Source organism: Macrotis lagotis, chromosome 1 (genome assembly GCF_037893015.1).
Source record: "Macrotis lagotis isolate mMagLag1 chromosome 1, bilby.v1.9.chrom.fasta, whole genome shotgun sequence".
NCBI lineage: Eukaryota > Metazoa > Chordata > Mammalia > Peramelemorphia > Peramelidae > Macrotis > Macrotis lagotis.
The window spans coordinates 270,362,437-270,388,816 of NC_133658.1; the positions used below are offsets into that span (position 1 = coordinate 270,362,437).

The following is a 26,380-nucleotide window of genomic DNA, read 5'->3' on the forward strand; positions in this document are numbered from 1 at the left end:
TTGTAAAACCCTGGGACTATAAATAGCTACTGAACTGGGAAGGAGATTTTAGCTCTCCCCCCTAGGTATGGTGACCTTAAGTCCCTTCACTTCACTGGCCCTCACATGCTCTTCTATAAAATGAGGAAGCTGGATTAGATCATTTTAAGACCCTTTTGGTTCTCACATAAGCTCATTCTAGATCAAATTCCAAATATACACAAGCTGATCAATCAAGGGACAATTACTTGCTTTATCAAAAGGATTCAGTCCAGGGGTCCTTTCCAGAGCACATAAAAGAGGATTTTTGATTCATTTCTCTTAGGTAAGAAAGGCACACCTATTACCAAAACTTCAAGAACCAGCTTGCTCCCAACCTAACCCTGGCATCTTCTGGGTTCTCATACTCACGATAGCAGTGGGGGAAATCTGTGTATCCTTTGGCACATGTATCACAGTGCTCCCCTGTGTAGTTGGGTTTGCAGTAGCAACGGCCAGTCAGGTCCTCACATGTCCCATCTGTGAAGTCTGACTCACAATTGCAACCTAGAAAACAGAGTGAAAGGTAGCTAAGAGTCTTAGACTCCCTTCCTCTCTCCATTAAGCCCAGGAAAAGGAGATAGCCTCCCAGAGATCCAGGTTGGTCTATCAAAAGAAATAAGGACAGCCTCAGTTCTATCACTGTGTGACTTTGGGAAAGTCACTCTGGTCTTAGTCTTCCACCTTGGGAAAATGAGAATACTACCTCCTGTCCCTCTCAGGATATCAGTATACTTAGGAGTAATCTTGATGGGAAATCCTGGGGCCCAAGATCTCTCTCCCATCCCAGCTGCCAGAAGAGAGCCTACTTACGGTAGCAGACATAGGGGGAGTCTATGGGATGCTCAGGTGATCGATAGTAACCCGGGATACAGCGCTCACAGTTGATGCCAGTTGTGTGATGCTGGAATAAGTTCAAGAGGAAGGGAAGAGGAAAGATTGGATGATGCTTTTGATCAGATATCAGATATTAGATATCATGCCTTCTGCTGAGACCCTATGGTCATACTGTCTGTGATCCCACTTTTGGATAAAACTAGAACAGTGAAATCCTCCCCCTTCTAGGACTTAGCAACTTATACCTTACTTTTTTTTTAGGTTTTTGCAAGGCAAATGGGGTTAAGTGGCTTGCCCAAGGCCACACAGCTAGGTAATTATTAAGTGTCTGAGACCGGATTTAAACCCAGGTACTCCTAACTCCAAGGCCGGTGCTTTATCCACTATGCCACCTAGCCGCCCCCTATACCTTACTTTCAATAAAGGGGCAGTTGCTTTCCTTCTGGAGACCTAGTGTAGCTATCCAGTGGCCCCTGTGTGTAGTACAGCAAAAAAGAATCCTGCTCTTAGCATCAGAAAACTTGAATTCAAATCTTGGTTCTATTACACTATCAACCTCACAAAGCTTGTGAGAAAAAATTTTTATAAACATTCAACAGTAATATACATGGTAATTATTATGACTAGCTGTGTGACCCCTGGCAAATCAATGACCTTCAGGGACCTCAATTTCCTCATCTATAAAACAGGGATCATAAGACCTTACCTCCTTGGAAGGGGAAATGTGCTCATAATGGTGAATTATTGGCACAATTAGGATGCTTTTTCTACTGACATCAGTTTACCTGGCAGTCAATACAGACACCTCCACCTTCGTAGATGTTGTCCCGGTTCTTACTAGCTTTGTGTCGATCTACCTCTGGATCATAGTAACAGTCATGTGCATGCCCATGACAGTTACAGGCTACAGAAAGAAGAGTGGTTGTATCATGACCCTGCACAGCCTACTGACCACTTCCCATTATGTGTTCCCTCTCCACCTTCTAAGTTCCCCTTGTTGTCTTCCTAGCTATGATACAGAGTTTGGACACCTCTATCTATCCCTGATCATGAGTTAGATAAGTGGTGGACAGAGCCCCCCAAGGAGGAGTCAGGACACCTGATTTTGCCACTAATAGGTTGTATAATTAAGTAAGTCATACCTTCACTTTGGGTCTTTATCTGTTCCACTGATAAATAGAATAAAAACATTGGTCTGAATGCCACTTAAAGATGTGGCATTAACAAAATCATTACCCAAGGGTTATGTGTGAGCATCCTCATTTACAAATCATAATGTGCTTTCAATAGAGTCTACACACAGGTCACTCACTACCTGTCTTCTAGCAGGGCAGGAAAGAGATACTCACACTGACACTCGTTAGCATTGTCCATCGTGGCTGGTTTCCAGGGCAGCTGATTGAAGCCAGGACAGCAGTGGTCACAGGCACCACCACAGGTGTTGTGCTGACAGGCACATTGGAGCCTGGAGAAGACAAGCGGAAGTGATGCATAGGGCAAAATAAAGGTAAAACAAAGGGGCTCAGGGCTCAGACAAACAGGCAGCAGGAAATGTCAACAGTTCCTATCTCACATGTTCAGAAGACTTAGAGCTGGAAATAATTATTGGGTCCAGTAATTTCCAAATTTTTTTTTATTCACAGCACAATATTCTTTACCATGTGGAGCTGTGGGCATATAAGCTGCAAGATTAGAGTCAGGAAACTGGTACATATACAATAATCTGTAAATGGAGTCAAAAGAAAGAAATCACTTATCACTAAGCTGGACAGACTCTGGACTCAGGTGGGAGCTTCTCAGTTCCTTACAGATGGGGTAAATTGCAGCCACTGGAGGCTGTTCATTCCCATGAGCAATACCTAAAGAATCTCTCTAGTCAGTTATTCTTCAATTGAAAAATGGTCAAAATATATGAATAGGCAGTTTTTAAAGGAAGAAATTCAGACAACAAGCATATTAAAAATGTTCTAAATCACTGAGAATTAAAGAAATGCAAACTAAAATTACTCTGAAAATGAACTCATATGGCCATGAGATTGGCAAAGTTAATAAAAAAGGAAAATGACAAATATTACAGGGTTTGGGGAAAACAGATACACTAATAAGTTATTAGTGGAATTTTAAATTGGTCCAGCCATTTTAGAAAGTAGTTTGGAACTATGCATATAGTCTTGACCTAGCAGTTCTGCTACTAGGTCTCTACCCTAAAGACATCAAAGAAAGAGGGAAAAGACTCATTTGTAAAAGGTATTTCCAGCAGCTCTTTTTGTAGTAGCAAAGAATTTGAAACTGATGAGGTGTCAATCAACTGGGGAATGACGGCAGAAGTTATGGTATATTAAGGTGATGGATTATTATTGTGCTATAAGAAATGATGAAGGGAATGGTTTAAGTAAAACATAGGAAGCCTTGTACAAACTGATACAAAATAAAAGGTAGCAGAACCAGAAGAATAACTTATACAATAACAACAATATTATGAAAGCAAACAAATTTGAAAAATGTAATTACTCTGATGATTACTACAATGATCATCCACAATTATAGATGGCTCAAGATGTAACATGTTACCCATCTCCAGATAGAGAGGTGATGGACTCAGGAGAACTGATTGAGACTTTTTTTTGACATGATCAATGTGGTAATTTGTTTTTCTTGAACACACATGTTGGTAATAAGTTTTGTTTTTCTTGCTTTCTCAATGGGTGGGGGGAAGAGGTAGAAGGGAGAGAATATAGACATGAAAGTAATATAAAATTGAATTTTTAAAAAAGACTCTCTTGTCACCGTTTGCTACAAATTTATAATGATCAAGCTTGTCAAAATTATAATGACCAAAGAAGATATTCTGAGCATGTACCTTCTTCACAGAGATGAGGGAGTACAGTTAGGGAATTCAGCATATTATGTCAGACCTGGTTAATATTTAAGTTTTGCTGAATTATTTTTTCTTTTTATTCTATGTTATATGGGTTGGATCCTTAGGGGGGAAATACATTAGAAAATGTGATATAAAAACCAAATGATATCAATAAAAAAATTTTAATCTCTCTCTAATCAATTTAGTCTAGGAAAAAAAAATTACAAGAGTTCAGAGGAAACCTGGCATCAGATTAGCCTAAAGAACTAGATAGCCAAGTGAAAGAAAGTAATCTCAAGCTTGGCAGTGGGGTCCAGAATCCACCCTTTAATACCTCAGAACTAGTATATGTGAGAGGTAGCAGTGCCTACTAATGAAAACCTGACCCTCAACCTATACACAGCAATTTCCCTTGCAGTTTACAGACATATTCTTGAGAAAAGAGAAAAGCAGAAGTTTCCAATGTTAGCCTTCCTCAGGACTCATCCATGGGAGTCAGGAAGGTCATTAGAAATCAAATCCTATGTAAGGGTTGGATCAGATCACTCCCTCCTCCCTGTACTCTTCTAGAAGATAGACCTATTCAAGGGCTTTTGTTCACCCACTCCCCACCCTAGGTAGTTTTCCCCATTAATAAGGAACTAACAAGAAAACTCAAGCTTGGCCCCTTGGTTTAACCATGAGGGACAGTCCATAACTTCAGAGAGGTAATTGCTGATAATCCTGAACACTGAGAAGGAAATTCTCATTGTTCCTGACCCATAAAGGTAGATTCTGCCTTAAGCTACAGGGGAAAGATGTACAGGAGGATTCCAAGGGGCTCCAGTTACAGGCTAACTCCCCAAGCCAGATCCCACTCCATCAAAGCCGACAGCTGCTTCTACTTCTCCTAGTTTGTATTCAACAGCATCCATTAGGAATAAGAGGCTTCCAGAGCCCTGGGGAAGGATAGCTCTTTAACGATAAGGTCAATACAGAGACAACAGTGACAGAAATTCTGTTAGCCCCAGAGGGGGGGAACCCACTCACTCAAAAGGACAGCTGCTAAGAGATAAGGAAATGACATGTGAGCCAATGCTACCTGGCCTGGAGGTGGGATGTATTGGGGGGGGGGGGAGCATCAGTGGGAGATATATCATTTCCTAAATCTGAGAGTTAAATGTATCATTCAGGAAAAAAAATCACTCACACTATAATGAAAGGAATTTTCTTCTATAAATCTCAAGGGTAAATTAACTGGCTGAATTATTATCTTGTGTTCTGGTTGGAGGAACTATCTTCATGTTGTGTATAAATTATGGTATAGCAAAAGAGAAATGAATAGGCAGCTGGATGATCTGGTTCAAATCCCAGCTGATCCACATACTAGTGAAGTGACCCAAGGCAAATCCCTTAGCCTCTCCAGGTGTCAGTTTCCTCACCTATAAAATTTAAGAGTTAGATTAGATGATCTTTAAGATACTTCTCAGCTTCAAGAGTCCATGATAGTTCTCTTCCCCGCCTTAATTTAGGTCAAGGAAAGAATGATGTAGTCAGCCAAGAGATTATATAGGAATGTGGGCAGAGCAACCAAAGCTTGGCAGTAATCTGGAGGTTGCATGATTGGTTGAGAAAGATTTAGCTTTATAAATCAATGAATAAAGTTGGTCCAAAGCACACTTGGGGATAAATCTCTAATGGGGAGGGCAAAAGTAGAATCATTGTAAGGTGAAATAGGAAAGGACTTTAAGACATCTTCTAGTTCAACTGTTTCATTTCCCTGAAAAGGAAACTGAGTCCCAACAAAGTGACTTAATTAAGATAACACATAGTAGGGATCAAGAAATTCCTAGATCTAAGATTCAAAAGGGACCAGGTTCCTCATTTTATGGATAGAAAAACTGAAACCTCCAAAGAGAAAGGGGCTTGCCCAGGGTCATCCAGACAGCGAATGGAATTTGAACAGCTATCCTTGGACTCCATGTCCAGTGCTCTTTACATGATGTCACACTGCCTGCCTCTCCATAGGGCAGCTTCATTAGAATTTGATAACTTGAAGAAATCACTTCAATAATTTATAAGTACAAAGAAGTTAGGAACTACAGGATCTGAGATGGAATCATAAGATTATTGGATCATAGATATAGGTATGGAAGACAAAGGAACTAGAAACCCTCATCCCAAACAAATTTTTCAGTTGTTTTGAATCCTCTGAATCTCAGTTTTCCTATCTGTCATATAAGTTGGTTGAACTGGGCACTTTTGAATGGTCCTTTCTTCTACATCCTATGATCTCATTTTTACAGAGAAATGAGCTGATAGAATGGATATTCCTTGGGAGGTAGGGGTGGGGATGGGTAGGGAAAACATGCTGTTTCTTTCTTGACTTTATATTCCCAGTTCCTAAGAGAGTAATGGCACATAGTAAATGGTTAGTAAATATGTGATGACTGAGTCCTAGTAAAGTTATGTGGCAATGAAAACAGGTGCTGTGGAGATTAAGAATGCATTATCCTTGGGGGATCTTGAAGAGCCCAGAGCCTTGCTAGAAGGGAGCTCTTAGAGTTTCAGTCTTTCGACATTCCACGTCATTAAAATTTTGATACTCTATTCATTAACTCCAACAGAACTCTCTCTCCATCCCATAAAGAAATATCCCCAGGTCCATTCCCTTAATATGGAGAATCACCTCCCCAGGACTTTTCCGTCCTTCCCTCCTTAGCCTAAAGACCAGCCTCCATCTCATCCTCCTTGTTAGCAGTCACTCTTCCTCAAGCAAGAGAGTTTAATAATCCAAAGACCATCTAGCTCCCTCTGGTGATATGGAAAGAGCATGGGTCCACAAATCCAACCCAACAGGTTGGACTATTTTATCTCCAAGGTCTCTTCCAATTCTGAAATGTAAATGAAAAGACACTATAGTAGTAATTCTCCCTCTCATTCCAATGAATTTGTCTTAATTACTTGTATCATTTTCACATTGCTTTACTCATGCGGCTTACTCTGGGCAATGGTTGCCTTAGATGCTAAAATGGCTGTTCATGCCTGTAGAAGAGCCGATGAGCTCCAGGTACAGAGAAGATAGGGAATTTAGCTGGGTCCAGGAAATCAAGATGAACGAACAATTTAGAAGCTAACCACCATTCAGCAGGCTAGATATATATCTTATATATGCACTTCTAATTACTTTATGTTGTCATATTATTTCCAAACTGGTAGTTATCTTTTCCCTTGTGAATGTTTTGCATCAAGATGGTTAGGATGTAATCTATCTATCTGTCTATCTACACAGAATACATGGAAGGTATTAATCTCAGAGGAAAGGGAAATAGCTGGGATGATTGGAAAAATCACCTTCTTGAAGAAGGTAAGACTTGAGCCTAGTTTTGAAGGAAACCAAGAAAGTTAAGAGGTAAGGGAGGTAAGGGGACAAAAACATTCAAAGTATGAGTACAAAGATATGGAAACTGGAGATGGGAATGTCCTATTCAAGCAACAATACACTGACCAGTGTAGTTTGACTATACAGTGTAGGGCAATTTGGAAAGGACTATAAAACCTTTTGACCTAGCAATATCACTACTGGGTCTGTATCCCAAAAAAGATTAAAAAAAAAAAAACAACAGACCTATATGTACAAAAATAGAGCAGCTCTTTTCTGAAGGCAAAGAATTAGAAATTGAGTGGATGCCTAATGGATTTCCACTGGGGAATGAGTGAACAAATTGGGGAGTATGAATATGACAGAAAACTATTCTGCTACAAGAAATAATGAGGACACTCTCAGAAAAACCTGGGAAGACTTATATGAGCTGATACAAAATGAAATGTACTGATACAAATAACATGAGAATTTGATAGCTTGAAGTAATCACTTCAATAATTTATAAACACAAAGAAGTTAGGATTATTATATGTAACAATCCAAGACAACTCAGAAGGACTTATAATGAAAAACTATCCATCCCCAGAGAAAGAACTGTTGGTGTCTGAATAGAGAGTGAAGCATATTTTTATTTTGACTTTATTTTTCTTGAGGGTTTGTTGGGGGACATCTATATTTTCTTTCACAGCATGACTAACATGGGAATGTTTTCCATGACTATACATGTATAACCTTTATTGAACTGCTTGTCTTATCAATGGGGTGGGGTAGGTGGAAAGGGAGGGAGAGAATTTAGACCTCAAAGTGTTCAAAATAAATGCTAAAAGCTGTTTTTACATATAACTGGGGAAGAAATAAAATACTAAATTGTAAAATAAAGAATTGCTCTAGACCTCTTATATTCACATTCTTAGTTCTGACATCAGTTCCTGATACCAGTAAAAAAGCTGTTTCCCACCACCCACCCACCCTTCCCCAAAGCCTAGTTAGGACTTGGCCTTACTATCAAGAACCCTGCAGTCCTTCAGTTGATGCCCAGAATAAATCTGTGCCCATGATATAGAAACTCCCCCCCTCCACCCTCATGGCCATGACTGGCACATTCCAGCTGCTGAGATGTAACTGGAAACAGAGGCTGCCTGTGTAGGGGTCTAATTCGCCGGACATGGGCGTGGGTGGGAGTTTGTGCAGGCTTCATCTGTCCTGGCTCCAAGCCCCCTCAGATTGATTTCTGGAAGTCTGTGGTGGGAAGAGTCCACCTCAGACTGAAGAAGTGCCCTACTTCCAAGCAGCTAGATTCACAGACACGCTCCCAACCCTGATGTCCCCCTTCCAATTTCCATTAGTTTTCCAGTGTCATCTCCCCAAACACATAAATAGCCCTAAATCCATGGAAAACAGACTCTGATAAGGACAGAACAGGCAGGGTGGGGACAAAACAGGAAGCAAAATGGGTGGGGAGAAAACAGAGAGATTGTCTGACAGTTAAGAACAGCACTAAGGAAATGACTGACCAGTCACATATGGACATACAGTCATCCACACAAACATTTATACAGATGTATAATGAAGCACAAATACCCACCCACATATAAGACACAAACATAATCACCCCATCCATGGGAAGGGAAGATTTGCAGCATATAAAACTCTAGGTATTTTCTCATACCGGATCAACCCAACACACAAACTAGGTTGAATAAATACAATCAGTCCATTACACAGATGAAGGAAAATGAAAGGCTACATGACTTGCCCAAAGTCACAGGCAGTGGAGGAGATATAGGGGGATACATAGGTATTAGGATATGATCTCATCTTCTTACCTGTAGGGGTCTGTGGGATCTTTGGCATCACAAACATCTGCATGACCATTGCAGACACAACGACCCCCAATGCTGATATCCTTGATGCTGTAGTAATACTGTAACAATAGAACAAATGAGCATCAACCATGTTGCCTTTCTATTCACCAAGAACCTTAGGACTTGAGGAGAACTGAAAAGGTAACTTCTCAAGGGCTGGTGGGGGTAAAAATCTTCCTGTTCAGACCAGGAATCTCCCAAAGGATAGCATGTCCCTAGTATTCAGTGTGCATGCTGATTGGTCTGTCAAATCAGTCCTAGGTTAGGTTTAGGAGACCTTAGTTTAAGTACTGCTTTCACCATTGTTCTTGCTATATAACTGGTAAAATTACTCATCCTCTGGTCAACAGGCTTCCCAGAGAAGAGATATCAAAGTCTTTAAAACTCCTGAATGCTGCCCAAACCAGATTAAAATATAAGTGGGAACCATTTAACAAAAAAATACAACACAGATAATGTTAATTTGTGATTTTCTAAGTCAATATGCAGTGGCAGGGATTCATTTCTATTTGAGTTTGGCATCACTATCCCAGAAAGTCCATACAGAGTTTGCCTGGTCAATAAATATGTGATCTCTCTGCTAGGGGGATAAGATGGACATACTAATTTCCCTAGGCATCCCCGACTATGAGTGGGAGGCTCACCCTGCGAGTGACTGTGGGGTCTCGTAATGCCTTCCCCATTAGGTGGCCAAGTAGAGTATTGGTGCGTAGAAAACGAAGGCGGATATTGGTGGCCTTGGTGAAATTCCGAAGGAGTGGGGAGTATGAGAAATTCATGGCCCCTGGCCGCCCATTCACCAGAGACACCACGATCTGAAAGAAATGTTCAAAAGTTGTAAGACACAGAGCCCCCACAGATGGTCAACTATGCCTAATCTGTATTCAAACTCCCTAACTCCAAATGCTCCTAATAGGCATGTATGCTCCTAGGTGGGTATCTGTATGATTTCTGTCTCTTTCCAAGGAAGGACAGGGCTCCCTCTGCCCATTAAAATGAGGGTTCCTGGAGAAGCTAGGTGGTGCAGTGGATAGAGCACTGTCCCTGGAATCAGGAGCACCTGAGTTTGAATCCGGCCTCAGACACTTAATAATTGCCTGTGTGGCCTTGGGCAAGCCGCTTAACCCCATTGCCTTGCAAAAACTTAATAAATAAAAAAAAAAGGGTTCCCCTAAGAGCAGGTTCTGTGTTCTCCTCATACAAGGGACTTCCCAAAAGCTGACATTGAGTTTTCAGACAAAGGGAACCCCAAGCACAGATGCTATTTTAATTCACGTCATAGACTCCCTAAGGACATATATCTTCTTCATATTCTATTTCCCATTGACTAGAGTGCTCCCCAAGAACAGGTGCTGAATCTTCCTCAATCTGGAAGTGCCCTCAAATAATAGGACTTTGCCACTTCCTTCTGCCTCTACTAGAGAGCCATATGCCAGGGCCTAAAAGAACTCTGGCAGCAAGCCAAATAAGCTGATAGGTTGGACTTTTGAGAGAATCTGTGTGTAGGCTCCAAGTATCTGTAGAGCAAACACAGGCTTCTATTCCCAATGTCTCAATAGAGAGCTCAGAGAAGATTTGGGGCTCAATTGAGACATTTTTATATACCTGATTTTCTGAAACCTTTTCCACAGCTGATTTAACCTTTCAACTCCATCGCCCTGAGACAATTCCCTCATTCCCTGCCCCCTTAAATCTCCACCTCATGTTTGCATCTGATACCTTCCATTTCCATCTCTACCCCTTGAAATATCCCTTTATATTCCCATTCTCCCACCAGTCACAGTCTTACCTCCCCATTTTCCAGGGGTACAATGCGAGAATACTCAGTGGTACAGATGACATCATCATCCTTAGTGATCCGCTCCAGTGTCTGTGGTCCAAACCTCTCAATGCAGTCCCTCTTGGATGCTGAAGAACAGATATTATGGGCCAGGTGTAAATGTTTCAGGGAGAGTTAGGAAGCTTCCAGATTTCACCAGAAGATATGAGAAACTGATAAAGTCAACATGGCCACAATGAAAAGGTGGAACCTGATATGAACTTGTTTGCCATCTTAGGTTGTTCTTATCTCTTTTTCCTTTCTCCACTAGTGATCTTACCCTTTTGAGGTTCAATTAATATCTCAACACAGCTGATTCCCAAATCTATATCTTCAATGCTAATTTCTCCTGATCAAATTATCATTGGAGGGGCGGCTAGGTGGTGCAGTGGATAGAGCACCAGCCCTGTAGTCAGGAGCACCTGAGTTCAAATCTGACCTTGGACACTTAATAATTACTTAGCTGTGTGGCCTTGGGCAAGCCACTTAACCCCATTTGCCTTGCAAAAAACCTAAAAAAAATAATTATCATTGGATATCTATTCATCATTTCAAAATCAAACTATCCAAAGCTGAACCGGTCTACGTCTTTAAAGGAACATAATTATTCCATTTTGTTATTGTTTAGTTATATCTGACTCTTCATGACCATAGTGTTTTCTTGACAAATACACAGGGGTTTGTCATTTCTTTCTCTAACTCTTTTTTTTACAGAGAAGAAAACTGAGTCAAACAGCATCAAGTGACTTGCCCAGGGTCACATAGCCACTAAGTGTCTGAGTTCACATTTGAACTCAGATCCTCCTGACTCCAAGAGCTGGCACTCACTCTATCCACTGCTCTACCATGCTGCCTAGATAAAGGGATGGATTTCAGAATTCTTGAACTCAGAGGTTGGGAGAGGAATAGCTCACTGGAGCAGGCTAAGCAACTGAGAGATGAGTGTATTTGAGGGAGAGTCAATATGTGCATTAAGTCCCTAGTACAAGGGCAGGAGATGGAGAGAAGAGAAAAATGGTGACTCTAGTGGTACCTCCTCCAGAAAACCTTTCCTACAGTCCAAAGCTGATAGTGTTCCACTCCTTCTTTAATTTAACCTATATTATTCTTGTCTCTACATCTCAATAGCAGAATAAATCCCTAAAGGGTAGGGACTGTTTCATTTGTACTTCTGTACATACACAGTACCTTAGTGCTTTCTAAAGTAGGTACTTTTTAAATCTTAGGTGAAATCTTGAGTTTCTTGAGATATGTATCTGTTATGAGTGTGCCAGACACAGGGCAATCAAGCTTGGAGTGGGGAGGATTCAAGATAAAGATGATACAGTCCAGGTCCTATGAGATTTATAGACTAGTAGGAAGATAACACAAATACAGGCAAAACAATAATTCAAGGTGTAAGTAATGCTCTCCAGGTTTTTCCTTTTAAAATGGAAACAACCCTGAAAGGGAAAATCTATTAGCCTCAAATACTTCAGAGGGAAAAAAGTTTATTTATGTTTGTCTCCTAGACATGGGGTCCCTAGGGCCTCGAGGTGGGATTGAGGGAATCAAGATAAAGAAGGGGAAGAGAATGTACGGGTCACCAGGGTCTCCAAGTTTACAATTAAGCTAGCCATGGGAATAGGACTTTTTTAGAATCACAGAATATTATAGCTTAAAGGGACTTTAGAGTATATACTGTTCAAACTAGAACAGAATTTAGAATAGAGAGTTGAAGGACCCTTAGAACAAGGGATGTCAGAGTAAAAGATCTTAACATACAGAATAAGGACTATCAGAACAGGAGGGAATCTTAGAACCAAGGAATGTTAAATATAGAAGGAATTCTTAGTACAGAGAACTAAAATTGTCAGACATAGAAGGAACATTAAAACAAAATCTAAGAAGCAGAAGGGACCTAAGAATAAAAAAACTATAGGCTTGAAAGGGATAATTCAAACCCTTCCTTTTAAAGAATAAGGAAATTGAGGCCCAAAAAAGTGAAGTGATTGGCCCAGGTCAGTGACAAAGTAAAGACTAGATCATGGAATTTCCAAAGGACAGTCCTTTAAATCAGAAAGGCCAGAACAGCAGGTGAAGATTTCAAAAAAGAGAACTCAGAGAAGTATGTTAAGGATGGGAATTATGGAAGATATCCCATTTACCTAAGAAGCAGACAGTATGGCCCCTACTTATCTATAAGCACAATCTTGGCAACAGCTAGAGCCAAAATACCAGGCATCATGGGCTGATGGGGCTGAGAAGTGTAGAAACAGCGCTCTGGTATTTCCCATGCCACCTTGTCACTGATGTATTCATGGAGCCAGAGAGCCCCCTCACAAAGGGTAGACAGTTTAAGTTTGCCCTCCAGATCCTATGGACATATGTCCCATTTCTCCTAGGCCTCCACCATCATATCCTTCCCTCCTGTGGCAGAAAGGTCAGGAGTCACAGCTTAGATTCTACTTACAGGCAAAGTATTGCCAAGGTTGGTAGGTGAGTCCAAAATCTGTGGATCTTTCAAGTACCCAAAGGTCTGGCCGTGGGGAATTGGCAAATTTGATGAGGACATAAGCCACGTGAAAGAGCTGCAAAAGAAAAAAAGCAGGTAAGAAAAATGATAAAGGGAATGGACTAAGTCTTCAAAGAAGACCACCTGGGTTAATGTCTGCCTGGCTACAGTATTTCCCCAACCCATCAGTCTCCTTCCAGAAAGATAAACAAGGCTTGCATGAGATCTTTGTGCATTTAATTAAGAGGTAGAAACAGGGGAGAGAGAGAGAGAGAGAGAGAGAGAGAGAGAGAGAGAGAGAGAGAGAGAAATAATCTAGGTCCACATTCTGCTTCCACTATCTGTGTGACCATGGGCAAATAAGGTGGCTCATGGGATGACTGCTAAGATCTCTTCAAACTCTAAAATTATGATCCCATGATATGAAGACTCTCTGGAGTGTTAATGTTCTCTGAAAGACTTAAATCCTTCTCATGGGGACTCTAGACCAAGGACTTGCTTATGGTATAGTGTAGCATGCATACTATTTGATAAGGCTGTCTCTTTCATACTTTGATGGACCTGGAATCTCATTCATATAGATACTTTAGCAGATAATTTTTTGTGAGGAAGAGATAATTACAATAGAAATAGGAACAGTTTTAGCTCTGTACTAAATTGTAGGGGACCTTGGCAAGTCACTTCCTTTCTCAAGGCCTCCATTTCCCCATCTGTAAAATGAGGGTTAGATCAATGTTGTCAATCTCAAATAAAAATAAGGGCTGCTAAACCATACAGAAAGACTTAGAAAATCATTTTTTTTTTAAAAAAAATTCATCCATCGGTATACTAAGATTGGATAGGAACTGCATTTGGAAATACGGTAGACTAGGTTGATGTGACTCTTCTGGGCGAGATAATCTCCCAATCTCCTTTCCAGTATGATATTCTAGGATTTATTTTTTATCCTTTAGCATCAGAGATGGACTACACCAAGACATTGCTACTCTTTGGCCTGGCTCCCTTGTGAACATCTGTGTAAGTTGTTGTTGTCTATAGTGGGAATGTCATCTTAGTTTGTGACTGGGGTTAGGGTTCAGTTTATAGCTTAGACTGGAAGCTGAGATGTGTCACCAAAGCAGGAATACAGTACAGTTGAAGATCACGGGAAGAAGGGAAATGGAGGGATTTCTCAGTAGACCCTACCTCATCCAAGTCTGGAAACAAAACTGAAAAGTGGCCCAGATTATTCACACAGAAATTTAGCCATTAGCTTTGGAAGATTCAGCAGGGTCTATCAGTCAGTATCTAATATGTGCAAGGGCCTGGGGGGCCCTGGCTGGAATCCCTTCCCCCTCACCCTTAAAGCAGTTAGCTTATTTAGAGGATCTCCCCATTCATCATCCTGTCAAAAAGGCCTGGTGTTGGAGAGAGAGCGATAGAGATGAGGGGGAGAGGCTGGCTCCTTGCCTAGGCAGCATTCACTTTCCCCAAAGGACTGGTCATTGGACCAAAGAAATTTCCTCTCCTGCCCAGAGCTGGCTGGGGAGGGGGGGATGGGAATATCTAGCCGTCTCTTTCTTCTCTGGATAAAGGACCCAAAGACTAGAGCACTCTTAGGGTATTCCCTTCTAGGCACATATCCTTATTTGGTCCCAAGATGGAAGTCAACAAGACTGTTAGAGAATGAATTCTTCATCTAGTTCCTGATTCCTTCAGGTACTGAGATCAATGAAGTCCCTTCCAGATTTAGACCTATGATACTGTGATCATTATCCTCTTTTTTTCTACCCAAGTACCATTCATGGCAATATTTTCGCCTCAAAGAGAAAATGTTATTTCTCCAGCCAGGTCCCGTGGTACTCTGCCCAAAGCATCCAAGATCCATTAGATGAAGTATGTCTAACAGGGAGATTGCTCTTGAGCATCCAGTGTCTTGGATTCCTCCACTATGGATAAAGAATTGGTGGGACAGAGACTCAGAATCTGCCCTGAGGGATCTAGCCCTTCTCTAGTCCAATACTCCCCCCTCCCCCACAACCCTCCTCCAAGATCAATCAAAATTCAACAAGTATGGATTTTGGCTAAGGTGTAGTCTACTGATGATCTAGATTTAGGTAAGCTGAGTAATTTTGCTCTGCCTTTAGGAGGCAGTTTTCTCATTCTCAGAAAATAGCCCTACAAATTACTTCTTGAGGGAGCAAGAAGACCAAGATATTTATCTTGCTACATTCTGTTCCCCACCACCAAAAGTACACTTATGCTTTCCCCAAGCTATCCAAGATGCCTCAAAAGAGGAAGAAAATGTTAAAGAAAACAAATTATTTTACAAATTAAAAAAAAAAAGAGGAAGTCACAATGTAAAGAATACTGGATGTAATCAGAGGACCTGGGTTCAAATTCTTGCTCTCCTAAGTATGACTTGTACTAAATCTCAACACTTTCTTGATTCTCAAATTTCTCGTTTTTAAATTATGGAATCTGAATAGGATGACTTCTAAGGCATTTAAAGGTTTTCAATGCTATGCTGTTCTAAATCTCAAATTCCACACCAAGCTCTTCCTCTCTCTGACTTTCTCCCTTTCTCTCTGCTTATTTTTTTCCATGTCAACCTTGTCTCCTTGCAAGGACTTTCAGAACATGGCATGATTAAGGCTCCAGAGCCTTCCAGAGTAGGGAAGTAGCTCTGACAGTGAAGAGGAAGAAGGATGCAAGATGACATTGCCGGAATGAATGGGGCACCTCTTCTTGGGTCTTTCTCGTTCCCTTAGCCAGGAAGCTTTCACACACTCTCACAACATTCCCCATTCCCATTGCTCTCTAGAGTTCAGGGGTGGGGAATGAGGGGGCTCCCACTACATTCTTCCTCCAAGGAAAGTTAAGCAAAGTTACATTCCTGAGAAGGTAAGCTCCCTCTAATCTCCCTCTTACTGCCCCTGGGTCAAATTATGGAGGAATCCAACTTCTCTGGAGGTTCCCAGCCCCACCTCAACTTCCCACATTCTCAAGGGACCTCAGGGCTGGGGTTGCTCTGGGGTGAAAAAAAAACTGCTGTGAATTTGATGTGGAAACTAACCAGAGAATTTTTTTCCTAGTAGGAGATCTTTCCTACTCATATTGCCCACAGTCACAACCCCCTCTTCACACACTCCTCTCCACTATGGACAGAAGGGCCAAAGCCTCACATCTGGGAATAACTGAAGCTTAGAGTGGGAAATGACTTCTTTTTTGCATGATGTACTGCGCAGTAAAATATTTTAAAAAGGACAATTTCTCAGTCCTATTTTTCCAAACTCCTCTGTAAAATCTATCTCAATTATTTAGGGAGAGTAGGAGACAGAGGGCTGGACTTGGATTCAGGAAGACCTGAGTACAAATCCTGCCTTGGATATTTATGATGTGATCCTGGCAAGTCACTCAGACTCTCAGCTTCCTCATCTATAAAGTGCAGGGATTGGGCTAGATGGTCCCTAAAGTCTTTTGCAGCTCTGCATCTGTGATCCTATTATCCTATTCAGTCCACAATGATCTCACCCCTACTATGCATACCACAGCACCTGGATGAATTCATATTTGCCAAACTGTCTACACAGCTCAGCCAACCAGATTCCTTCTGGGAAGAATAGAGTAAGACTGGGAAGAATGGAGTAAGACACATGATTCTTCCCAAGAGGAGAGTGGGCTCCTGTTTCCTAAAGGGTAGGTTTTGAGGAGATGGCTGGCCCTTCCATTCCTCACTTCTCCAAGGACCTGCATCACACATGTCTCCATGGGTAGGACAGTCTGGGTCTCAGGTTGGGAAGGGAATGACAGCAGTGAGTAGGCTCTCCATTAAAACAGTTTAGAGGATCCACCCCAGGTATTCACATGGACTATTTGTGCCCAACCTGAGGTAGAGCATTCCAAGCTTGTATTGGTCTGATCAGCCAGTCAGACACACTGCAATTTGTCTCAAACATAGTGAGGTCATTTTGGTCTTCTTCGATAATAAAGAACAAGAAACCAACCAACCAACCAACCAACCAAAAACAATCATCAACCAGGGCCAGAGGGAATCAAGGGGAAGTCTAGTCTTCCAGAGCCAGGAGAAACAGAGATTCCCATAGGATCAGAGCCTTGGGTTATTATAGCTTCTATTTCCAAATACACACACACACACACTTTTATGTGTCTCATACATGCACACATTCTGTTTATTTGGATTTAAGTAAAGACCCTTAGGATAGTCCTTTACACATAGCAAATGCTTGTTTCATTCATTCATTCACACATATAATCAAACACACCTCAGCACAGTAAGATCATGGGAATGAGAAATGGAAAGGACCTTAGAGACTGCCTGGTCCAACCCTCTTGTTTTGTCGATGAGGAAATGAAAAGGAAGAAAGGTTAAATCTTTCCAGCTCAAAATCAACTCTTTCCCTCTCTCCCCCAGTCCAGGAGTCTGGGTGTTTCTCTTCTCCCTCATAATTACTCTGTCAAGTCAGTATCTCTGAACCTCTCATCAGTAGTACCACCCACACAATATAAATCTATAGAATTATAAAAGGAGCTCTACCCGAGAAAGCTGGACTGACCGAAACCATTAGAGGGGAGAAGAACAGCTATCCCTGCTCCCTCTGTACGCCATTGTGTTTAGGTTTGGATTGGGTTCCATAGTGACTAGGAGAGGGGTTTGGGTATAGGAAAGGAGGAAGAGGGCTGCTCTGCCCAGGGGAGTGTGCCCTCAAAATGACAGACATACAATGGAGAGACACAAAAACCCCACAAAATCATACAGAGGGGATGAGCAGGGAAGGTTACTGAAATTTTGCCCAAAATGGACAAGCAATCTAATAGGACAGTCAAAAGAGAAGTAAACTTGGGGGCAGAAGATGAGGTTATGAGTCCCAGCTCTACCATACATTCCTGTTTCTTAGAGGTAGCTAGGAGCTACAGTGAATATTGGGACTGGAGTGAGGAAGAATCAATTCAAATCCCTCTTTAAACATCAGCTGTGGGATCCTGGCAAGTCACTTAACCTCTCTTTGCTTCAATTTTCTCAGCTATAAAATGGGAAAAATAAAAGCACCTACCTGGAAGGGGTTTTGTGAAAGATCAAATAGACAATATTTGTAAATTAGCACCAGTATAGAATTAAGACCATTTAAATGCTCATTCTCTTCCCTTCTTGTTCTCCCCATTAAGTGATATTGGATTCAAAGCAGAGACAGAACCTTTTTGGGTAAGTAGAGATAAAGATGAAGATGTTGACCCCTATTACGATCCCCATTTCTCAGGAAGGCCCCAGTAATTAAAACATCCTTTAATCATTCTCCATAACCCTTTAGCAAAACCCTTAGTTCTTCACCCCTTTTCTTTTGTTGGCACAGTAACTAGACTCTCCCTTCTCTGAACATTCCTTATATAGATTCCAACCTTTACTGTTCCCTAACTTTTTTTAATGAAATTTTTTATTTTTCTTTTTCTTATCAGAGGTAGTCAAGGTTAAGCAACTTGCCCAGGATCATATAGCAAGTAAGTTCATTAGGTTCCATAGTGGCTGAGGTTACATTTATTCCAGGACCAATACTATAACCACTGAGCCATCTAATTGCCTGATATTTTTTCTTTTCTTTTTGCAAAGCAATGGTGTTAAGTGACTTGCCCAAGGTCACACACCTAGGTAATTATTATCTGTGGTCACATCTGAACTCAGGCCCTCCTGACTCCAGGGCTGGTGCTCTTTCCACTTCACCACTTATCTGAACCCCCCCCAATATGTTTTTCAAAAGAAGCTAAGTCTTCTCTCTAAATTACATTAAGAAAACAAAAGTCCTCATTATTAAAACATGAATGGTAGAATAAAAACAAATTCCTGCATTTCTGTCCTGACTTAATTCTTGGGCAAATCATGTTCCTTCTGAGGATGAGTGAAGGGGAAAATGGCTACCGATTGTCATTGAATTTAATGTCATTGCACTAAAAGACTTAGATCACACTGTGGAATTTGTCATTTTATAGATAAGGAAACAAGTCCATAGAGTTGAATTGATCACCTGTCCAATGTCACAGAGCCAGTCTAATCAAAGCTCTAATTAGACATCAAATCTAACAGATTTCCACTAAACCAGTTCTAAGGTTCTTCCCAACTTCCATTTGTCCACGGTGGCTGACATTAGCTGTCTGTCCCTTCATCAGGACCCAGATGAAGGAGTTAATCCCATAGCTGGACTATTCCTCACCTTTCATAAAGCAGTATTATCTCAAATGAAAACCTGAAAGCCTTAGGGGTTGGTAGACTGTTCTTTATCAGCTCTAACCATCCCAGCTTCTAATTTGTTGAATCTAAAAGCAGGGATTTACAGGAATTAGAAAAAAATCTAGTCCAAGGTCTAAAACCTAGAGCCAGAAACATGATTTAAAGTCAAAAGGCCTGGGTTTTGAACCCCATCTTTGCCACTAGCTAATGATGAGTCCATATATTTCTCCGTGTCTCAATTTTCCCCATCTGTAAAATGAGGATGTAGAATAGATGATCTCTAAAATCCCCTGGACCATTAATATTTTGTTAATGGTCTGAAATCAGCCCTAAAGGAGGGGGTTATACCAGATCAGGAGAACCAGGTACTTAATCAGAAAAAAAGACCTTGCTTCCCCAAAGGACAAGCCTTTTTTTCAGCTCCACAGCCTGAAAGGGACATTCACGGAACCCTGATGGGAAAGGGCTGGGTGTCCTCTTGCTCCTAAACTTGGAAGAGGGGGTGGGGTAGGGTGGGAGATAGACTGAATGTCTTTCCAGGCAGCCAGGAGCTTTCAGGGACAAAGTCAAAGCCAGGCAGAGCTGGTTAGGTCTGCGTGCAATCCAGAGCAGCTTTTCCCAGTAGGGTCTGGGCTGGAATGGGGATAGGGGAGGAGGGAAGGAGGAGAAGCTATTCACATGCCAGTCTGATCTGATCTGGTGTTTTTTTCCATTGCCCTTTGGCAGCTCCACCCCAGGCTGGTCCCCTTGGGAGGAGCCCGGTCAGCTAGGGGTCCCAGAGTGAAGCATGGGGGACTGAAATCCCTGCCCAGCCCCTGACCCTGGCAGGTCATTATGTGGGGAAAAGGCCTGGTACAATCCAAATGCACATGTTTCTAACCACTACATCCAACTTGCAGAGCACACACCATGGAAAGGTCATCAGAGACTGGCACAGACAACTCAGCTGAGGGAGGGGAAGCTCCCTGGGGAAGCAATGGAGATGGGCACTGATGAAACCTTCCTGCTGTCTCCCAGGAGACTAGAGAGAGAGAAACAGAGAGAGAGAGAGAGACAGAGAGAGAGTACAAATGACAATCAGTGTGTTTGTCTGTGGACTAAGAAGACAAATCTAGCCCTAGTCTAGAAGACAAATAGCACATAAGGTATTCCTAGGGCCCCTACCACAGGACCCACTGACTTTAAATTTTGTATAATTCCCTATATCTTCAGTCCTTAGCTTCCAGGGGTAAGAGAGTAAAGGGTGTCAAGATTAAATTGCTTCCAGGTGGGATATTGAGGACTCAGAATAAATTCTACCCTCAGGAAGACAACCACCATGCTGTGGGAGCCCCCCCATCCCCACATTGGTTCTATGACTGTGGCAACACTGGCCACACCCTCTGAAAGGCCCTGGCTTGCCTTTCTAGCTACATATTTCCCAGCTTAGAACATTTACACAAATACTGACTCCAAGAGATACAGATTAGGCAGGATACCCAGAAAACAAAACCTCTCCCCCCCAACCCCTTCAGGAAGCAAGAAAGCAAAGATGAGAGAAAAGAAGGATTTGTTCTCTGAGATGGGTTATTCTCCCCTTAACAACATGAACCAAACCACCCTACTTGGGTCAGGAAATGAGTCCAGAGAAGACTAACTCTTGTCTCTCTGATGTTTCTCCTCCCTTAACCATTATATGGATAAACAGGAGTGGATTACGGTAAGGAAGGAATTTTATAATACTTTCAATTGGGAAATTTAGAGAGACAGTGTAAGAATTAATAATTTTCCTATCCTTCAGGTCCTTCCTCACAGGTAATTTCTCTATTCTCTGGGAATATTCCTTATTGTTCATTCACCTTTGCATTTCCTCCTACTATGTGAACATTTGACCTGTGACTATGGTTATACCAGCTACATCCTAAGAGAAGCCCAAAGTTCACCAATGGATCTTCTCAAGGACAAGGCTCCTTTCCTTTAGGGATATGGGCAGGGAAGGAGATCAGGTTAGTGACTAGGACAGTAGATAAAACCTGGGATGTCCCCTGTTCAAACTCCAAGCCAAGGAGCCTAAAACTACTGCTTCCACTCACAGTCCCTCCCTTCTTCCCCTCAGTCCTGACCTTTTCCCAATGCTGCATATTTAAAAAAAGGGAAAAAATCAAAACAAAAACCCAGCCCAAGTTATTTTTAAAATATGTCTATTTTTAGGGTCAGCACATTTCCAGGAGGCCTAAGTTCTGAACAGCCAAAGGGGCCTCATCAGTCTAGCTCCTCCTCCTGTTTAACCCTCTCTTTTGCCCCCAAGTCAGTAGGGCAACTGAGTATAGGGAGAGGGGGAGGGTAAGGAATTCTACCATCTGAATGGAATAGCAGCATCCTAAAACCTCAGGCATTTGATTTTGTAGTATGGGTAGATGAAGAAAGATGAGGGTGGCCCCTAGCTCAGCTTCAGGTCTGGAGGAGAGAACCTAGGATAGGTAGGTATCAATCACCATTAAAGAAGGGTTATCTTAGTCCATTGAGTCACTCTTTTCTAACTTCAAGGGCAGACCCTAGTTCAGTATAATCAAAAAATCTTCGAGTCAGAAGAGACTTCAAAAGTACTATTCTCACATGAATCGAAATTCTCACATATACAACAAATGGTCATTCAGTCTTTACTTGAAGACCTTCAGAGGTGGAAAACTCAAGACCTACTGAGGCACCATGTTCTAATTTGAGTAACTCTTTTTTTTTGAGGTTTTGTTTTTTTTTTTTACAAGGCAATGGGGTTAAGTGGCTTGCCCAAGGCCACACAGCTAGGTAATTATTAAGTGTCTGAACCAGAAATATGATTTAAAGTCAAATTTGGATTTGAACTCAGGTAGTCCTGACTCCAGGGCTGGCGCTCTATCCACTGTGCCACCTAGCCACCCCTTAATTTGTGTAACTATTAGTTGTTAGGAAGTTTTTAATTTACATGGAGCCAAATCTGACTCTACAAAATCTATACCTAGGGTCAACCAGAGTAACTTGCTAGAGGAGAAAGAATTGAGCTGAAAGAGAATTCCAGCAGAGGGAATTCAAGAAGATGAACCTAGGAAGGAAAAACAATGAAGAAAAGAACCCAAGCTGGAGGATGAGGAGGATGAAAATAACAAGAATGAAGAGGAGAACAAGCAGGATGAGAAAGAGGATGAAGAAAAGGATTGTAGTTCAGGTAACAGATGTCCTTTGACACCTTGGAAATTCTGTGAATCACTCTCTTTCCCAACTCTGAGCATTTTCATTAGTTCTTTACCAGGCTTAGAACTCTCTACCTCCTCATTTCCACTTCTGAGTCTCTCTGGCTTCCTTCAGATTTCATCTAAAGGCCCATATTCTTTAAAAAAGAGTTTCTAGATTTCCTTTAATCTTTGTTCCTTCCCTCTGCAACTATCTCCACTTTATCCTGTATAAATCTTGTTTGTACATAATGACTGGCATGTGTCTCCCCCCTCAAACTCGGAGATCCTTGAGAACAGAAGCTCTTATTTGCCTTTCTGTGTCACCAGTCATTAATGAATGCCATTGACTGAATGAAGCAAAACAAATGTGCAAGACATTTTAAGATATTAATAAGAGAGAAAGGAAGTTGGATGTAGTTTTCCAGGCTTGCTAAAGAAAAAGGTAAAGATTCTTAAAAAGTAAGAGAGCTTGAGGGCAGCTACTGGCAAGAGTGACAGGGAATGGAGGAACTCAATTTAACAAGGACAGGAAGATCTTTGCATTTCTGCCATGTATAAATGTCTTTATGTTATGTTATTTATGCTTTAAAATATAAGCTATTTTTCCTTCAAGAAGAAAAATTAAATGGGCCCATATGCTTCTTCAGCTCACTTGCTCAGTCCTTTTCCTTCTCATTTTTGGTTTCTCGTTTTCTGTATCCAGTGAGAGACCAATATAATTCTTCTGAGCATTTTCATTGGCTATTTCCATTTTCTTAGCAGTTCCAGGTCTGGAATTCTCTCCTTCATCTTCACATAGTAGCTTCCTGGCTTCCATTAAATCTTAGCTAAAGTCTCACTTTCTGCAAAAAAAAATTCTTAGTCTTCCTAAATCTTAGTTCTTCCCTCTGAGACTATTCTCAGTTTATCCTGTATAATCTTATTTGTACACATCTGTAGGCCTGGGGCATATTGAAAAATGAGCTTTGGTGGTTGACCTCTGAGTTTAGTCTTTTCTATTCTAGGTGAAAGGTGTGATGTCCAACCAAAAAAGACAGGAAGGGACCCCAGCATTCCACTATGTTACTTTTCAGTCAGTAGAGCATTTGATGCCCTAAAGGATTTTAGGAGTACCCTTCAAGAACCAGGTCAATGGTAGAAGAAACAAAACTATTTAAGGAGTCAAAAATGCATCTAGATACAACTGAGCTGATATTGTGTCTTCAAGGTATTAAGTACTTGAAATTTTGTTTGTTTTTTGAGATTAGGTCTCCTCTCACCCAAGGTGAAAAGGCAATGGTCACTCACTTTAAAATGTGTTTGTTTTTTGAGACTAGGTCTCCCTCTCTTAACCAAGGAGGAAAGGAGTGTTCACTCACAGAACTAATCCCATTACTAAACAGCATAGGACCTTTGGTCAGCTCCAATTCCAGCCTGGACCAGTTTGCCCCTCCTTAGGAGCAAACCACCTACTCCCATTGATTACAGTCTTAGGACAGAGGCCAGATCAATTTATCTAACTGCAGCTAGGACTCCTAAGCTCAAGTGATCTATCATCCTGAAGTTCCCCAAGAGAAGAAAATGAGAATAATGTACCACCAAGGCTTAGCTATTTGTTTGTTGTTATTTCTTTGAAGTAAATATGCCTTTGTAAAAGTTTAAAAATGCTTCTCCAGTTTCCAGGTTTTCAGCAAGGAAAATGTATTCCTTAAAAACCAGGAGAAGGCCTTTCAATAGGAAGAAAAAAGAAGAAAAAGGATAGGAGGAAGCAACAAGACAGTAGAAAAACAGAAAACAGATAACTGAACACTTTAACCAAACAGCAGTTATGAGGTTCTTCCTAAAGAGAAGGATGCTGGACTCTGTGAGGAGGTAGCACATGTGTGTTCTCCAAGAAATGAAGATATGGAATGATAGGCAATTTCAGTAAGAGAGATCATCCAGGAAGAATTTGAGGAAGTATGCAAGTTGGTTGGTGACTTGTTACTAAAGGATACTGAAGTGACCATTTGTAGACCTGATTATAAAGAAGAAAAAGTCTGATTTCTTGCTGTGATGTGGATCCTACATCTGGCAGAGAGCTCCTTCAAGCCTTGCCAAAACTAATGACTACTGCCCACTTCTGATGTCAGGAATCTAGAAAGCACTAATGAAGACTCTAGAACCTTAGGTAAGAGGGTCATAGGTGGTGTTTTTCATCTTAGCTGCCAATTAAAGGCAAGGGCTTTAAAAGAGAAGTCCAGATTGGAAAACGAAGAGCTGGTTAAGAAAACAGCTTTTGATGGGGGCGGCTAGGTGGCACAGTCGATAGAGCACTGGCCCTGGAGTCAGGAGTACCTGAATTCAAATCTAGCCTCAGACACACAATAATTACCTAGCTGTGTGGCTTTAGGCAAGCCACTTAACCTCATTTGCCTTGCGAAAAAACAAACAAACAAACAAACAAAAAACCAAAGAACTAAAAAAAACCCAGCTTTTGAGAATGGATTAGAATTCTAGCATATAGTTTAAACTATAAGAATGACAGAATGTACTTGGGGGAAGGGGTGGCTAGGTGGTATAGTGGATAAAGCACGGGCCCTGGAGTCAGAAGTACCTGAGTTCAAATCCGGTCTCAGACACTTAATAATTACCTAGCTGTGTGGACTTGGGCAAGCCACTTAACCCTGTCTGCCTTGCAAAAACCTTAAAAAAAAAAAGAATGTATTTGGGGACAGTTAGGTAGTGCAGTGGATAGAACATCAGTCCTTGAGTCAGAGGGATCCAAGTTCAAATTCGGCTTCAGACACTTAATAATTACCTATGTGACCTTGGGCAAGTCACTTAACTCCATTGCCTTGCAAAAAACAAACAAAAAGAATAAATTTGTCTGGAGTCTTAAAATAAAAACAGAAAGGACTTTAAAGCAAAAATGGAGAAAAATGGAAGAAATTCCCAGCAAGTATCTACCAAATTCAAAACCATAGACAGTAACTACAATTTAGGAAGGATATCTATAAAGACACTTACAAATTCTGAGGGGGTAAAAAATTCAAGAAAAAAGTCAACAAGAAAACACATGATAAAGATGCCTATACACAAAGGACAAAGTTGAAGTAACATGAAAGCTGAATCTCTAATAAAGGGAATGAATGACTCTACTTATAAGAGATAGGAAGCTATGCTAGAAAAGTCACTAACCTGCATATACTTTCTCACCCAATGGTATCTCTACTAGGTCTATCACCCAGAAATTAAAACAAAGAGAAAAAGGTCTTATATATACAAATTATTTATGACAGTTCTTTTTTCTAGGGTCAAAGAGCTGGAAACTAAAGGGATTTATCAATTGGGAAATGATTAAGCAAATTATGGCACATGAATATAATGGAATACTATTGTGCTGTAAGAAATGTATGTAGAGGGGTGGCTAGGTGGCGTAGTGGATAAAGCACCAGCCTTGGAGTCAGGAGTACCTGGGTTCAAATCCGGTCTCAGACACTTAATAATTACCTAGCTGTGTGGCCTTGGGCAAGCCACTTAACCCTATTTGCCTTGCAAAAACCTAAAAAGAAAAAAAGAAATGTATATAGAGACAGATTCAGAAAAACTTGGGAAGCCTCATATGAAATGATGCAGAGTGAAGTAAGCAGAATTAGTAAAACAATTTATAAAATAACAACAGAACTGTAAAAAATAAGTAAAATCAATCCTGATTCCAGAGGATTGATAAGCTATACTATTCATTTCTGATGTG

The 26,380-nt window shown here is 41.1% G+C and overlaps 1 protein-coding gene across 1 annotated transcript in view; it reads right to left on the bottom strand.

Moving 5' to 3' along the window:
- Positions 1-26,380, bottom strand: part of LAMA5 (laminin subunit alpha 5) — a 132,831-nt gene that overhangs the window by 64,670 nt on the left and 41,781 nt on the right. The window contains exons 3-10 of the mRNA XM_074191411.1: positions 13,216-13,333; positions 10,734-10,852; positions 9,589-9,759; positions 8,906-9,003; positions 2,205-2,320; positions 1,641-1,759; positions 832-922; positions 391-525 (exon numbers count right to left, since the gene is read on the bottom strand). Coding sequence (XP_074047512.1) covers positions 391-525; positions 832-922; positions 1,641-1,759; positions 2,205-2,320; positions 8,906-9,003; positions 9,589-9,759; positions 10,734-10,852; positions 13,216-13,333 — 967 coding nt within the window. The remainder of the gene's footprint in view (positions 1-390; positions 526-831; positions 923-1,640; positions 1,760-2,204; positions 2,321-8,905; positions 9,004-9,588; positions 9,760-10,733; positions 10,853-13,215; positions 13,334-26,380) is intronic.